This window comes from Vidua macroura, chromosome 6, assembly GCF_024509145.1.
Source record: "Vidua macroura isolate BioBank_ID:100142 chromosome 6, ASM2450914v1, whole genome shotgun sequence".
Lineage (NCBI taxonomy): Eukaryota > Metazoa > Chordata > Aves > Passeriformes > Viduidae > Vidua > Vidua macroura.
The window spans coordinates 46,878,779-46,895,823 of NC_071576.1; the positions used below are offsets into that span (position 1 = coordinate 46,878,779).

At 38.0% G+C, this 17,045-nt stretch overlaps 1 protein-coding gene across 6 annotated transcripts in view; it reads left to right on the top strand.

Annotated features, from left to right (window-relative positions):
* CHID1 (chitinase domain containing 1) overlaps positions 1-17,045 on the top strand; it is a 98,408-nt gene that overhangs the window by 7,970 nt on the left and 73,393 nt on the right. For all 6 annotated transcript variants that reach the window (XM_053980283.1, XM_053980286.1, XM_053980284.1 and 3 more), the window contains 3 exons: positions 561-667; positions 1,963-2,024; positions 10,852-10,944. In XM_053980283.1, coding sequence (XP_053836258.1) covers positions 561-667; positions 1,963-2,024; positions 10,852-10,944 — 262 coding nt within the window. The remainder of the gene's footprint in view (positions 1-560; positions 668-1,962; positions 2,025-10,851; positions 10,945-17,045) is intronic.

The window sequence follows — 17,045 nt, forward strand, 5'->3', positions numbered from 1 at the left end:
TGTCAACTATTCCAACAGCAGTTTTCCTGTCTATTTATTTAATGTTTTGTGTTTTTAGAAAAACAAATTACACAAGCTCAAGTGCTTTCCAAAAGTAAAAATTTGTCTTAGGGCATTGAGTTGAGTAAAAGAGTGAAGTAATGTAGAGCTGTGTATGGAGTAAATTAGAGTTTGAGGTGAACTTTTCTACCTCATTATTGTGGTAGAAGAGATGCACAACTTAAAGATTATGTCTTGTGTTGCTGCTGGTTTAAGACTCTACTTGAGGCCTTGAGTGGTAGTTTAGTTAAGATCATTCAATCAAATTAAGGTATCATCTCTTAAAACTTGCATCAGTGCTGATCATTAACTAAACTTAAAATGAAGAGGAATGTTCTACAGTGTCAATATATCTATGCTGCTGAAGCTGGTCAGAGTGAAAAAGCAATGATCTCAGTCATGGGATGTGATTTTTAGTGGCATCTCTGCTTGTATCTGCTGTATTCTGTTTCTGCAGAAACATTCCAGTGTAGATAATAAATTCCTTATTTTCTCTACTGATTGACAACTTTGCCTGATAGTGCCTCGAATTTTGTTTGATGGCTGGACTTACCAAGACTTTGAGAGTGTTTTTGGCAGTGAAGATGAGATAGAGGAGCTTTCCAAGAACATGGTTCTGCTAGCCAAGGTAAAAAAGCTATTTATGATGCTTATAAAATAGTGTGAGATGGTACTTGATTCCTTTTGTAATAATTGTTTTCTCATATCTCGTGATTTTGCATTCTACAAAATAAAATTTACTCAAAACAATATTGAGGTAGGGTTCTTAATAGTGTGTCTTAGTATGTGTCCAGTTCCTGTAAATATGAAATGTAACAACACTTAAGTGCAAGTGACTACGAGTCTAACGTGAGACTACATCAGTCTGATCAACATAAACTTCTTGTCATTGGCAGCTGCACTCATGATTTTTGCCTGTTTTAAATTACTTTTATATTTCTATTCGAAATATAATTATTGAGCTGTGGCTAAACTGCTTAGTGGTATTTTCTGATAGGCAGAAAAAGGGTCTTGGGTGCAATGAGTACTGTTTTCTGTACAGGAATGCATTCAGGCTCAGTGTGGTAAAGCTAAGGAGCTACTTTTAATACCAAGAATCACTCACTGGATATGTATTACTGAACAGTTTTGCTCAGGTCTGATCAACCAGTGTCCTCAAAATGTTAAGAGACTAGGGAGAGGAGAAGAGGAATTTTGCTAAGATTTCTGGCCAACCCTTTTGCTAATGGCTTTAGAGCTATCCCATATGTGAGAATAGACAAGTTGCACCCAAAAGAGATTCAGCATTAGTGGTTGATTCATAGCAGCCTATTTATTTATTGTCAGAATAAGAGTTCTCACTTGCTACATGACATAAAGAAATCTTACAGTGCTCTAGAGGAAGTTGGATGTAGAGTTAAACTGAATAATTTCTTAAAATTTGTAACCAATATGTCAATTTTAGGTCCTCAGTAACACTTGACCTCTTAAGGATGTCAACTCAAGTAGAACAGTATCCTTGATCATGCGAAGAATAAATTATCAAAAGAGAGACTAATTGTGGGAAATACTTGGAATCATATCTATGCCGAATTAGCATTTACATCTTCAGACTCAAAAGATAATGAGTTTTTTCCCTGATATACAAGTAAAAGTGTGTCAAATTATTTGCTTAACAACCACCTTTCATTAGTGTCTGAATTTTCCTAATATAATATTGGCTTTTTCTGTAAAAGTAGATAAAATGGGTAACTAATAGAGATTTTAAACTTTTGCATGTTTGTGTTTGTTAAATGATTTAAATTTCTCTTGGACTTCTCCATGAAATGCTGTGTTAAAGATGAATCTGGTGTAAGGATACAAAGCATGTTCAATCTGTAATAGTACAAGAAAAATAACTGCATGGTTGTTAACTGTGTGTTGTTGACAATTCTCTTTATTTAGAATGAAAATTTTGATGGTTTTGTAGTTGAAGTGTGGAGTCAACTGGAAAATCAAAAGCAAACGTAAGTATAAATCTATAGGAAGCAAATCCTAAAAATCAGCTCCTTTAAAGCATCCTTTTAATTTGTCCATGTTGATTTGAATATGTCTTTATAAATAAATACACTTAATTCTAGAACAACTAAAGGTTGTTCTGCTTATCTTACAGTGAAGTAGAGGGATTCACCTCACTCTACATGAGATCAAAGACTACATCATAATCTTCACAGTGGGTTTAGCAGGCCGTGTTAGTCTTTCATTCTTGAGTTTTGCATGATGTAACTTGTATGAGGATGTAGAGGGTACCTTGGTTGCACACTCACTCCCATGTTGGCACTGGTCTTTATCATAACAGTGTTTGGTTTGGGTTACTGGGTGATGCTTGGAACAGTGTGATACTTCAAGACCTAAGGCAAATACCAAACTTCTGCTTCACGAGGGAAAGACAAAACATGGTGGTGAAATTATGGTTCAGTGCAGGAACCTGAAGATTTTAGGTTAGTTTCTCAGGAAATTCTGGCATCCATTTCTCTAAAGCACAGTGTTTCTTAGAGATCTCTGTTGCCTGAAATGTCTGGGGGAAAATAGCTTCAAGAAAGCTGCAGAAAATGCAGACTTCATTATGGAAGGCTTTCACCTTTCAAAAAATGGTTACTTCAGGTTATTCTGGTTAGGGCAAATGCTGCTGACTGATGGCATATATTAGTTTCTTCTCGAACTGAGTGTGCCATTAGCAGTCCTACCTTTTTCCTATAAAATTAACACTTGGGTACAAAAAATGGAAACTGCAGAATCTTTTAGCTTTGTAAAGGGCTCCATCAATTGCCCTGCAATGAGTAATCCTTCAGCTATATGCTCTTGCTTATAATTAGGTAATTTTCCAGGTTGTTCTTAAGAGCTTATCTGTATCCTGAGTTCTGAACCTAGTGCAGTGTCTTAATAAAGCAGCCAAGAAGGTGACTGAAGCAATTAGTAACTTCCAGTCAGAAGTGGGTGGTAGTGGTCATTTTATTTACTGTGCTTACTGTATTTAAGTAAATCAATAATTTTCCTATTAGTTAACATGGATATAAGACAGACTGTGTAACTGTCATTGTAACACTTACTGAAGATCATTTTCAACACACTGGCATGAAAGTCCTGTATTGCAAATGAAACACATGAGCAAAGCATACTTTTGTGTTAGCCCCAGGGTGAGTTTATTTGTGTCATGATAAAAATACTGCTCTCTGCCAGGACTAATGTTGGTTTAAAACAGTGTTGTTTCACAGAATCACAGAATAAGCTGAGTTGGAAGGGATCCACAAGGATCATTGGGTCCAGCTCCTGTCCCTGCACAGCACCATCCCCAGGAGTCACACCATGTGCCCCAGTGTGTTGTCCAAAGGCTTCTGAACTCTGTCAGGCTGGTGCTGTGAGCACTTCTCTGGGGAGCCTGTTCCACTACCCAAGCACCCTCTGGGTGGAAAACCTTTTTTTAATATCCAATCTAAACCTCCCCTGATGTTCTCTGGTAACAACTGTTACCAGAGAAAAGAGATCAGTGTCTGCCCCTCCTCTTCCCCTCAGGAGAAAGTGGTAAGTGGAATGAGGTCTCCCCTCAGTCTCCTCCATGCTGAACAGACCTGAGTGTTACTTAGGTGAAGCACCACTTTCATTCACTATTTGTCTGTTATTCATAGAAAGGAGTGGGAAGTATCTTCCATAATTTCTGAAAAGGAAAGGGTTATTCTCATGCCATATAATGGTGACTGGATCCTTTTCTCTGAGTTGGTAATGCGTAATCATATATGGCCACTGTGAATAACACTTAAGGCTTATCCTAATTTAAATATGAGATTGTTTGTCACAAAAGCAATCATAAAGGGAAACAAATTAGGAACTGCAGATTTTCTTCCATTTCAAGACCTGATCTAAGGGCTTCATTGGAAACTCATCAGTGGGTTTTTCCTCCTTTTATTGCTGTGTCCCTAGAAATGGTTAGGGTGTTTTAGTTGAACAGTGCCTTGGGTTGGGCTCGCTGCATTCTGAATTATGCCAATTGAGACAGAGAGCTGAAGCTGGGCTCAGTGTGCAGTTACAGCTGTTTTGTGAATGCAGGAAACTCACATCATTACATGGTAATTTTGTCTTATGATGCTTGTAAGTTATAGGACCGTTGTCTTCACTTTGAGATTGTGTTTTCCTATCACTAGCTTTGAAACTCAATGGCTTGGCTATCCAGTGCCCAGTTTTCCCTAATAATGGAACTTCTTAGAACAGATCTTAAGGGGCCAAATTAAGTGAATTTATTCCGTTGGCAAGCCTGTATTTTTATTGCACTTTGAGTGCTGTTACTTTGGGGTCAGTTCATTTCATTTTGAGTAGCAGAGCAGAGTTTTTTCTGGGTAAGCATGGGTGGTATTTTGCTTCGCTTGAGTTGCCGAAAGAGTTGAAGCAGCGCAATGCCTCATTTAGCCCACAGCGTGGCAATATTGTAACGCGAGTCACACCTGATCTTCCCTCAGCTTGTGTCTTTCGAAAGTGGCAAACCCCGGTAGTAAAGCAAGTTCTTAACCATGGAAAGGTGGGGATTAGTTCGCAGGAGATATCAGCACAGAGGCGAACCCTAATCCTTTGGAGAGGTGAAATGCTTGTAGGATGGTATTTGTGCATGCTCCAAATAAAGCATCTGTTGTAACTGTTAGGTGAAGTGTAGGCTTTCCTGATTCAGATCCTTCAAGGTCAAATGCCTGGAAGTAGCTTAACCTTCTTCTAGTTAAAGGGACAAAAGATCATAATGATGCTCCTGGGAACAGCTATTTTGCCTTCAAACTACTTTCAGAGCTGTGTGACAATACAAGGAGACCTGCCTAGCTAATACAGTTTTTCATGTTATTTAATGTGAACATGTTTTAGTTTAAAATCAAATTTAAAAAAATCCCTTTTTTCCCTGACATACAAGGAATAATCTCACATAAGCAGTTAGCAACAGGTTATTGAAACTCAACACAGGTGCATAAAAATGTATGGTATACACTGCAGCTGTCATCTTGCTTTATCCAATGTTAGAGCAGTGGTGTCGATCTAGGAAAAATATTACAGAGATAATCATTATGGTTTTCATTTTTCAGAACCTAAATTAAGTGTGTACCTAGCCATTAAATTAATAAATGGCACTCAATTATTATATATATTTCATATATCTATGTTGAGGGGAAAGCTATGGAAATTATTCCTGTGATGTTTTTAACTGTGTTATGGAAAAGATCTGAGATCCCATCCAATGTGCTGCCTAAGTGGTGCAGGAACACTTGATACAGCACAGGTTTCTTTATCCAGCTTAAAATGACAACGGGGGGATTTGCTTCTGGAACATTTGTGCCTGATACAGTCTTCCAGCTATGAAATCAGCATCCACTCTCTGAAGACAATGTGCAGTGATACTTTCTAGCAGAGCGCCCCCAGAAGCAGGTGAGTCTGTAAAAGAATCTGAAAACCTGATAATTAGTGTCCTAACTCACCAAGATACTGGGCTATGATTTAAAACTACTTCATATATCAGAAAGCTGGATTAATTGCAGCTGAAGGTCTCTTCTCAGTTGACTTCAGGTGAGCAAGTGTCCCATGAGATACCACTTTTCAATAGCTGAACCTAAATATTGGATGGGCGTTTTCATAACATATGCTGTCCCTTGATATTGGGGCTTAAGAATTGCCTAAAAACTTTGTGATGATTAAATTATGTAAGAATCTTCATCTAAAAGGGTAACAGTGCTAGCTCTTCAGTAACACATAAATCCTGTGACCAGCCTCTTTAAGAACCTGTGATCACTGAGCACTTTTAAATTTAGGTAAACTTAGAGACTTCTCTCTCAGCCCTTTGCATGTTTCTAGAAAACCTTTCTCTTTTGTGGTACTTAAGTCAACTTTAGAAATGAGTGAAAATTTTTCCTTCGAGGCCCAAGGAGTTATCTAAGAGTCTTCAGTTTCCTCTTTATTCTAGCTGGCATCACAGATGAGGTGAAATGTTGCTTAGAAATTAAGTTGCTGGCATCCACTAAAACATGAAATTCTGTGGTTTCAGGCTCACTACATATCTTCTGTTTTATGTCTTCTTAAGCAGAACTAACTCAAACTGGTTTGGGTTTTTTCTAGAACAAAAATTTTTTCAATCATTCTGGTTTGGGGTTATAGAATTGTTCTGTAATGCTTAGCAGACTAAAGTCTTAAATTATATAAGTCCTTTGTGCTGCTTTATTTTGCATATTCATTAAATGTTGATTTATCAACATTATCAATTTTTAAAGAGAATTATGTGCCTAAATGCATCTGCCTGTTTTCATGTTAGATATCCTGAGCAGCCTCTTCTCTGGCTGTTCCCGTAGGAGCCTTGGTGTCTCGAGTCTTACACAGCAATGCATGCTGTGTATATTTTGACATGTTTAAAATGGCATTAGAATCTTCTGTTTAGGTTCTTAATTTTAGAAATAACACCTGTTCCATCTGAAGAATCTGAATTGCTTTGATATGTGTGAGTGGGCCTGTTTTGGGGGTTTTATAGTGACCACTTCAGGCTCTTGCAGATGTCTAATACAGACACTTTGAAGTACCCTCTGTAGCACTGGTACCTACTTCTTCCCTGTATTTTCTGGGAATAGAATCATTAATATACAAATCACAGTGGCATCAAATTTAATGGGAGGTGAAAGACTGCATCTAACTGATGCTTCTTCCTTTCATGCTAGTAATCATTGCACTGTGAAAAAGGGTTCAACTGCCCACCTCTTACCCTAACACATAGGAAAGTAGTCTCCTAATAGAAATCTAAATGAGATGAGATATCCTATGCAAATGATACCTTAATTCTAATCTGTTTTGTGGCTTCTTATAGTTTAAACCTACTTCTTAAATAACTCTCTTTTTTTTCTAAAACTTTCTTGCCTGATTTTGCAATAAAATATTCCAAGTTATTAATCTCCTGGCATTTAAGTTTAGAAATGTACATGGCAGAAATATTGAGAGATGTGAGCAGGCAAAGGTTCTCCTGCTTATTTAGTTAACAGCTAGACAAGACCATGTCTCACTTACTAATCTCAATTGTGGGTTTACTGGGTGGGTTTATTTTTCTCCAGAGACCAGGATATGTTGTGAAAAAGGCATAATATACTCATAATACTCTCACAGGTTACATAAAAATGCACACAATATTCTGATCAGTCCAGCATTACTTGACAGATGGCACTGCCATCACACAGAATCAATCTGAAAAACGTGATTTTTTTGTCACTCTATGCAGAAGATGACCTTCAGGCATCTTATTAATGTTGGTTGGAGTATAGGAGGAAAAACTCTTCTGGTAGTTGTATCCTTCATGTTAGTCCCTGAAAAATTAATCTATTAATCAAAGATTTGCCATAATTCACTCTAGTTTCTTGGTATTAATTAGGCAGTGAAATGGCAGAAAAGGGCAATTTCTTTTTCAAGTAGACAGCTTTATTTTGTCCAATTTTCTTGACAAGGCATAAATTTTAGGGAGCGGTGACTCCCAATTTATGCAGAGAGGTGGCTGAAGTTTGAAACCTGCAGAGCTCTGAAAGGTGGTGTAACTGAGGGGAAGGTATGAAAACCTTTCATATCTTCTGCAAGGCCTTTCAAATGCATTGACATCCTACTCTTATGCACTGAAGAAAACTGTTCTAAAAGGTGTTCAAAACACAGTAGACCAGCAATGCTGGAAAAAGTGATTTTTGGAAAAATAAGCTCGCCACAAACTATGGATGATGAAAATTTGGAGGCCTGAATACTTTATAGGGAACAAAGTACTTTGAAATCATAAACACTTGGAAAATTGACCTACCAAATAGTAGTGATAAGAGAAGGCCTGAAATAGTATGAATGAAGTAGACCGTGTTCGCTCAAGATAGAATCTTAAAGCTGCCAATATTTCAGTAGCTACTCTGAAGTTAAACTTGACTATAGTGAAGTGTCTGGTAAATATTTAATGAAGCTTTTTTAGAAAAATTGCTTCTATTCCTACTTTCCTGTACCTCATTATAATGTTTAAAATGTCAGTAGCTTTTCTTTCAAAATTGCCAATGGTAACATTGGAGAACATTACATTTAAAACACTGGAAAACATTGTTGGGACACAGTAAAGTTTTAATTTATAGCACAATAAATGAACGTTCTGCTATTGCTCTTTGGAGGAGAGGGAAAAGTGCATATTTGATTTATTTCATCTGTCTTGGCCAGCACATGGAAGTGTGCCTACATTCAATCTTTAGCCATTAATCCTGCCTGATTTGCCAGAAAGCTTTCAGGACCCAGAACCCTGGCTTGACAGGTTAGTGAATAGATACTAATTTGGGTTTCTTGAGCAAAAATCTGCAATTGTCCAGCTGTCCTTTTTCTTCTTGACCTATTTCAAGTTGAAGGTAATTATTTTTCAGCCAGATCAATACTGATTGAATTTTGTGGGGGGAGGGTAGGAAGTGGCTGTTTAGATGTAGCCTGTTCTAGAGTCCTGAGTGCACCCACAATCCAAACTGCATTCCCATCCCCTTTTCAGGCCACAAATCTCTGTCCTGTGTTTACAATTGTAGGTTATGGGTCTACACTTACATGTTTCAAAATACTAATTTTTTTTTTTTTTGCAGTCACTGTTTTTGAGAGTATGTCACTGCCTTTGTGGATCAGTTTTTGCATGTGCAGAATAGGAGCGATGATGTTAACCTTGTTTCTAAATGGAAAAGTTGTTACCTTGTTCTGTACCTATGCTAGGGTTTTTTTTTTTTGTCCTATCCTGCCCTTCTTTTTATCTTTTCATATTCTAAAGAGTTAAAGTCAGCAAATGTTTTGCATGGAATAGAGTTCTCAAAGCTCCTACAGCTAACAAAGGTAGCCAGGCAGAGAAGAGAGATCCCTGCTGATGAACACTGTAGAATAATCTCAAGGCGAGAGGAATTGATTCTTTGGTCAAATATATCTTATATATAGCATGTCTGACATCTAATAAAGGTTGAGTTGTACTGTAGTTCAGGCATAATTAGTTTAAAAGGTGACTAAGCCACAAGATACAAATCAATGGGAAAGCTTGCTTACCTAGTTTTTATACTGATTATAGATTTTGATAGGATTATGTCATGTGGGAGTAGTGATAGATGTATATGCTTGTGTCAATAAATGTCTGTTTAGCTTACTGTTGTAAGTTTTTAATGTGCTCCTATGGAAAAGGATTCTTCTATGCTATAATTGTTGTGTCTGAATAGTGACACTCCTAACATGGAATGCATGTGGTAAAATAGCAGGGGGGAAAGCTGTTGGCTTCCCAGAGCAAGAATGGTAGAAATACATGCTGCAGACAGACCAAAAGCTGATTGCTGTAATCCCATGTCTTCCCCCAGAAGAGAAATATAGGTGGCAGTGTGATAGTTCATTGTTAAGGGCTGTTCAGCACAGTCAGCTCTCAAATTGTAAGCACAAAATATTGCTAGTATTGGAAAGGTGATAAAACATGCTTTATTTGCTTGCCAGGATTTTGAGAGTAATAGCTTTTGTAGGCCCTAGGAAGTTTTCATCAGGCATCAAACCATTTCAGGGAAAATGGAAATACTTGGTTATCTTTGGATAGTGTTTCAAGCATAATCACTGTGATGGATAATTATATAGGAAGAGCAATAGCTTCAGGAGAGTATCTCTGGGATTATACTGTCTTGAAAGACACGACAGTACCAAGATATTGTTTCTGAGAGTTCAGGTCTAATCCAGTTTAAGTGGAGCAAAGAACTTGGATAGTGGCTTTTTTCTATTCTGCCTTTCCTGCTTAAGCACTTTTAGCCTCCTGAAATGGCTGGTGAAGTTGCTTTCCATTTGGTTCTGGTTCAAGTGTAGTCCTAAACAGATCTAGAGTTCTGTGCTAACATCATCTGACTGTGTTTGTGGATCCTTGTGGCCAGGTGAAAAATAGGAAAGTTAACTTTGTTATGAAGAATCAAATGACTTAAGAAAGGCACTCAGAAGAGCCATGTTTGTAGTGCAAATTTAAGGTAATCTTGAATTCCTCGTAAGGTGACATTAAACTTAGTTTCTGCAAATTGAAGGTTTTTCTATTAACATCAACCTTCCACTTAGGAGTGCTAAAACCAGTTTGCATAAGAATTTGAAAGTTTATTTTGCTATTGAAATACCAAGAATATGGATATGAAAATCAGCTTTTGTGGAAGTCTTTATTTAAATGATGCAGACAGAAGATGCTATTTCCAAATACAACATTGTCAGAAGTGTATTTTGTAGGTATACAGTGAAGTATAGAGAAACAAAAGGATTACTTATACAGGAAAAAAAACAGCAGAAGAAATGTTTCTAAACACAGGCCTCAGAAATATCCCTTGAAGAGTGCATGTTCTGCTGTGAAAGTGTCTTCTCAAATTCTTGTGTGCAACAACACAGTGGCAACTTTATTTTCTTCAAAATTTGCTTCTTCAGAACAGTGTTTGGTTCTTGTATTGATCTAATTCTTTTCACCAAAAATGACCTCAAGAAATGACCTGCTCTGATAAAGTATGCTGTCTTGTTTTACATGCTAACAATGCATCGTTAGAAAAATAAAATAAAACTAAGAAACACTTGAAACCCCAGGTTCCAATAAAACTAAGACTGTCTCATGCAGTGCAGTGTTCATAGTCCTTAAAAAGAGTAAACTTAATCAGTCTTCCTAATTGTTTTTTTCTGCTATGATAATTGGCAACAACTTGTGTTTGTCTCTCTTGCCAGCTGCATCTTTTCAATTATTATTACTGTTACTTGTTCTTGTCAGTATATAGCAGCAGTTTTCCTGCCTTTCCCTCTAATAATATATTTCTATTTCAGGGAGTTGATTCACTTGCTCACTCACCTTTCTGAAGCTTTGCATGAAGCACAACTTAAACTCATACTGGTCATCCCTCCTGCAGTTGCAGCAGGGTGAGTATTCCTCTTTAGATGGCAGTTTTCATGTGAGAAATACTTTATTGTCTGATAAACAGTAAGTTCAAAGCTGTGTGGTTTAAAAGAAGAAGAAATTATTTGGGTTTGATTTGTAGTCCTTTCTCCATGCATGTTGCACTGAATAGTCTTGGTAACTATGTGCATTCATACATACCTCTTAATTTTTGATGTGATAGAGGAGCCAACAAGGAGAGGTGCTATGCTGGACCTTGTTCTCCCCCACACTCCAGCTGGGGTGTCATGAGAACAGAGGAGACTGGCAGAATTCCCTCCCTTGACCTGCTGGCCACACTTCCCTTGGTGCAGCCCTGGATGTGGTTGGCTTTCCCAGCTGCAAGTGCACAGCTGACTGACAATTGCATAGTTGGCAATGCAAGATTATTTTTTTCCCCCCAAGTTTTCTTTCTTCCTTTAAGATGTTCAGCAACCCTATTGCCTGCATATGAAAACTCAGTAATGTAAGTCAAACAGAGAAGCATTGTTAAGTACTTTTTCCAATGAGTGTCAGTAGACAGCAAACAAAAAATATGACAATTTCTTATTTTTGTCACTTTGGGCTGTACAGCAGTATGGATAGGCTCACAGCCAGTACAGATTATGACAGTTCAACAGCACAGTTTCAGGACTGTGTTGTACAGCCTCCTAAACTTCTTGTAGCCTGTCATGTCTTTCAGTGTACATTATTTTCAAAGTGCCAAATAGGTTGAGAAAATTGAATGCCTGAGCAGTCTGACAAATGTTGCTTCTGTGGCTGGACTTTTCTCTGCAATGACCTCAAGTTTTCTTTGAGTTTTATGAGGAGGTCCTATAGCATGTTGGGGAAATAAAGTATTTCTGCTTACAGCTGTCTGTGCAGATTTAAATGCATCTGGCTGAAAAGATTCAGGGATCCTGTTGCAGGTTGTCTGTGTGCTGAGGTCAGTTAGCATCTGCCCTATAACTGTGGTGTCACCTCTTCTGTAGGTTAGTAATGTAACCCCATCCAAACCAACTCCTGAATATAGGTACTCCCTACCATCTTAAGACTCTAAGCCCAGAACAATATCTACCCAATTTTGTTCTTCAATAGCTGCCTGAAATCTGATTGCAGTTTATTTTCTGTAAAGTATGTACTTCTGAGGGTACTTCTTGTTTCTTTATATTTTCCTCTGTTGCATGCTATAACTGATTTATATGCTTACAACAAGTAGCTAGTTCAATACAAAAATCCCTTTGCTTCCTGTGTGGGGCTGGCCACCCAGTTTTGATAGGCAGCGAGAGAGAAACAATGTGTTGAAGACTGTGGCAAAAGAAAACAATAAATTCGATGTAAATTGGTAAAGTAGACAGTTTTGTAAAATATTACCTGTGCAGAATCCTTTACTTAAAGGACTGAAGGCTTAGCTGCATTTTGAGGAGATTCCTTCATATCCCTCAAGCACCTATGCTTTTACCTTGGGTCTGGATCACTAATCCTCTAAATTCTTGCAGATTTCTTTGGAAAATTGTGTGCTGGTATGCCTTTGCATCACATTACTTTTCAGTGGTGCTAACAGGTACTTTGAGTTTCTTCTGATATGGTTAAATCAAAAATAATGCAAAATTAGTATGTCTTATCTCCTGTCTGTCATTTATTCCAATCTTTCATGCTGCCCTCTTATGTCCTATATCTTATCCCAAGTGATAGTTACTTTAAAAAGTAATTTTTTGTTGCTATTAATTTTAGTCTATTATAGGTAAAGCAAAAGAGAACATTTCAAAACATTTTTCTAAAATGCCATATCAGTCACTGCATCACACAGATGCTTTTTAAAATGCTAATGCATGCTCTGGTAGAATTTAAGTAATTGCTATAAACACTGTTCACGTTTGAAGTGCATTTGTGCTTTGGGTGGTAGGGAAAAAGTGAAGAATAGCATAAACCTCAACATTCCTGTTCATTGTGATACCTATTGACGTTACCAAGGTCAGCCAGAGGGACCTGAGTCTGTTTTGTTTCATGTGGGGCTCTACAGTTTATTTTTTCTAAGTCCCGAAACAAGAGTTAGAGCCTCTGTAAAACATCTGTATTCTTAAACATGTTTTGCCTGGACCAGAATTTGCATTTTTAAGATACCTTTCTTTCAAGACTGTTTCTGGGTTGAACACTACGCTGAAGTTTGGATCTTGTGTTGCCATTGCTGCCTCCTGCTGTCCTGCATATTGATACAATAGTCAGGTCACATTTCTGAAACCTTTCTGAACTGGGATTTAGGGATGCACTATTAGAGCTGGAAAGAGATGCCTATTTAAAGTGCAATTTTTAACCTGAAACAAGTTTTACATGCCTGTTCCTAAATGGCCTGTTTATAGAGGAACTGTGAGAACAGCTGTAGTTTATATAAAAGAATCTGAAAGTCTCATTCCTCTAAACTAATTGTATATATCTTTATCCGTTCCTAAAGTTTTTGGGATTTATCCATAAACCTTTATGGCCCACAAGAATTCATTAACCACATTCTTTTCCATCAATAATCTTACATAAGCCACCTGTCTGTGTCTTCTGCGTGTGTTCTTACTGCATTAACTAGAAAAACACAAAGTTTTTGAGCAAATAGGTTGTTGCAAATAGATTCATAACTTACAGAAACATCCTAAAACGCTCACAATGTCCATGTATACTTTAAAACTTAGAAATAGATTTCATTTAATGATATCAACAATCAGAATTCTGAAATTTTCTTTCTACCTTATTTGACTTTTTGGATAGCAGCTGTACTTGAAAATATTTGATTTATAGGATACAAGTCTTGAACTGAAAAGCACCTCCTACTGTGTGTTGAATATCTCGTGACTTGAAATTCACTTTGGATTGTAACACTTCCACATGGTTGAAAGTGTGCTTTAATGCATCTTACATTCTTTAGTTTGTAGAATCACTGTAGACCGTTAATCAAAAATACAGCAAAAGGTATGGAAATAGGTACCATCAAGAATCAAATAATGTATCAGAGTTCAGCAGCTGGCAATAGACTGATAAAGGAGACATGAGCAGTATATGGAATATCCTACCCAATTTGGATGTTAGGAGCTGAAACATTGTCCCTTTTGTGTTCTACCCTGATTAAAATTTAAAGAGAGCATAGTCAAATGTAAGCAGTTTATTTAGGAATTTGTAATTTAGACTCTCTTGATATGCATTAAGATCAAAGCAGTCTGTCAGCAAATGCTATCTGAAAGGAGACACTTAAGAGCTAAAAATACCAGTTTGCTGAGGGAAAACCCATCTGGAAAATGCAGCACTGCACATGAGATCAAGTGTGGGATGCAGGAAGAAAACATGTTGGATCATCTGTTTAACTTCTCAAATTCAACTTTTGCAACAAAAATTATGTAAGACCAATCCTCTACTGAACCTTGCTTTAGTAACTGAAGTGGTGCATTTGGATTTTGGTTTCCTTGTAAAATGTTCTGGACTAAAAGAAAACATCACTCTTTTTAAATCCACACATTTTATAGCTTTTCACAACATTAACTAGAGGCAGTTGAGCTGGCATAAGCAGGACTAATCAAGAGTTAAAAGCGTGTTTGGATGTTGATTAGGAAGCAGGAATCTCTCTAGCAAGCTTTACTGTTACAGAGAATGCTTTTGGAGTTCCCATGGTGGAAAACTGAGATTGAGATAGTATTTTCATCCACCTGATGTCTAGGAATTGCATGATTTTCCTGCAAATGTAAATGATTTACAAGAGAGAGGAACAGCAGGAGCCAAAGCTATTATTTATGAAGTATGTATGTGTGTAATTCTCCCTTGTGGATTGGAGTCTTGCAGTTGCAGATGTCTGAAGAGGCATGCAGGGATTGCAGTGGTGTGTAAGTGGTTGCTAGAGCAGATGATTTGCTGAAGACTCCCACTCTGTCTTTCAACAGAATGTCTCAAAAAGTTAGAATTTTACTGCTTTAAACATGCATGGGCATTGATGCACGTATAAACTATGGGTATCATTTCTTTAATGTCAGTGGGTAGCCAGGCATATTCTGTCCATTGCTGATGGTAACTCCATTGGTCCTACTAATCCTGGGCTTGATTAAATTCCTGCCTTAAATATATGCAGTTCAGTGTTTTATTGTTCTGCAGAAATTATACTGGGAAAAGATGTGTGAATGTTTTTATACTGATTTCACAGGCCTCTTTCCAAATAGGATAACTGTGCTGGAGTGAACTACCTTTATGCCTAAATATGCACTTGCATAACTATGTTGGGGGAAAAAATAAATATGGCAAATGGACCTTGAAATCTGGTTGCACCTGTTCTCATAAGTCATAGGCATTGGGTTGGTTATTTGGTTTCTTTATAAAGGATTCAAGTACAATGTTAGGAATGTATTCTCAAAGCAAAAAGTGAGACTTTGTATAGTAACTCTTTTCTGTCTGCAAGTAAATTGAATTTTATCTGACTAGATGTTGATGACTGATGCATGTTTTGTCCGGGTTCAGCAAACATTTTTTCACCGTGTTGTCATGAATGAATTCAGTAAAAGTTACATATTTGTTGTGCCCCCATGTTCATTCCAATTGTACCCTTGTTATAATACCCCCCCTTGTTACTTCTCCCACTGTGGATGCCTCCCCCTGTTCACTCCAGTTGTACCCTTGTTGTAATACTGCCCCCCGTTTGTTATATGCTCCCCCATGTTCACTAAGGTTGTACCCTTTATTATAATACCCCCCTGTTACCCCTTGTTAAATCCCTTTACTAGTATCCTTATTCAGTCCCTCGGGTGTTGCCTCCGCTGCTCCCAAAATGGCGGCCGGAAACAACCTCGGCAGTATGCAAATGAGGTAAAGCAGAACAGAATCCACCAAAAAGGCCTAAAAACACCAAACCAACGTGGAAATTCGAGGAACCAAGTAACTAGACCTAGTGGGAAGAGTCCCCCCATACCATCAATCGAGTTCTGGAGGTCACCACCACCTGAAGGTAGCCAGACCGAGATGAGGACCCTAGTCTACGAGCCAGGAGCCGTCTTCCTAGGCACACCCTTGAGGACGGAGGCCCCAGTTCTGCTGTGAAGCAAAACTGACCACCTCCTCTTCTGCGTTGCCGAAGGGAGCAGCGGCGGTGTGCGCAACCCCTCGGGCCCCCACCCAGAGCTGATCACCTAATAAAGGCCTTTTTAAAGGAGCTGGTCTCCTGGCCCTTAATTTACATCAGTGTTTCCCGATTACTATCAAGAAAACAATGAGTAAAAAAATAACGTTTATTGACATAAGATATCATTGGAGGGAGCATCAGTAATTTTCCTGTTTCTTGCTGTCGTGAGAAAGAACAAAGACAAAAAGTTCCTGGAAGCTGTAGGTTTTCTTCACAGGGGTTCTCAATCTATCCATGGCTGCATAACCATTGCCTTCCTGGCATTTGGAGTTTATTACAGACTTTAGACATATGATATAAATATGTTAAGTCTCAGTATACACTCATTAAAAGCTGTTCATTTTGTTAAACACAGTGTTAAATAACCCTGTATTTAGATTGTTAGTGATTGCCTTCCTTTGGCTTTTATCATCCCCTGAAGTATAATCCTTTGGGCAAAGTAGAAGTAAAAATGGCATTGGTTGTGTCACTTCATAATATAATATGCTATACTCTTTATTGACATTTTGATGGTTAGGGTATGCACTAGGCAGTTTGCCCTGTGTGATGGATATCCTTTTAACACACCTCTCTTCAGGCTACAAGACAGTAGCTGCTTCTTGAATAACAGATGATTCTTTAACTCTTGATGTTGCACAGAATCTGTAAATGAGAGAAAGTAATCTGTGAAGTAAACAAGTAAACTCAGGTGCTGAGGAGAGAAGCTGCCCTGCCAGCATGATCTGTGGTGGGGCACTGTAGTGTGCTGCCCAGGGGGTTTCCTTAACTGGAAAGCCCTCAGGGAACTCCACAAGGAGGTGAACTGGTTGAGGAGTATCCAGGAGTCCAAGAGAGAAATGGATTACAGGAATCACACTCTACCTTCCCTGGTAGAAGCCTTTTAGGCACATGACAGGGCACATTACACAAAAGATTCCCTGTCGTCTTTCCACCTGACTGAACATGTGACTTAAGGGATAGGTG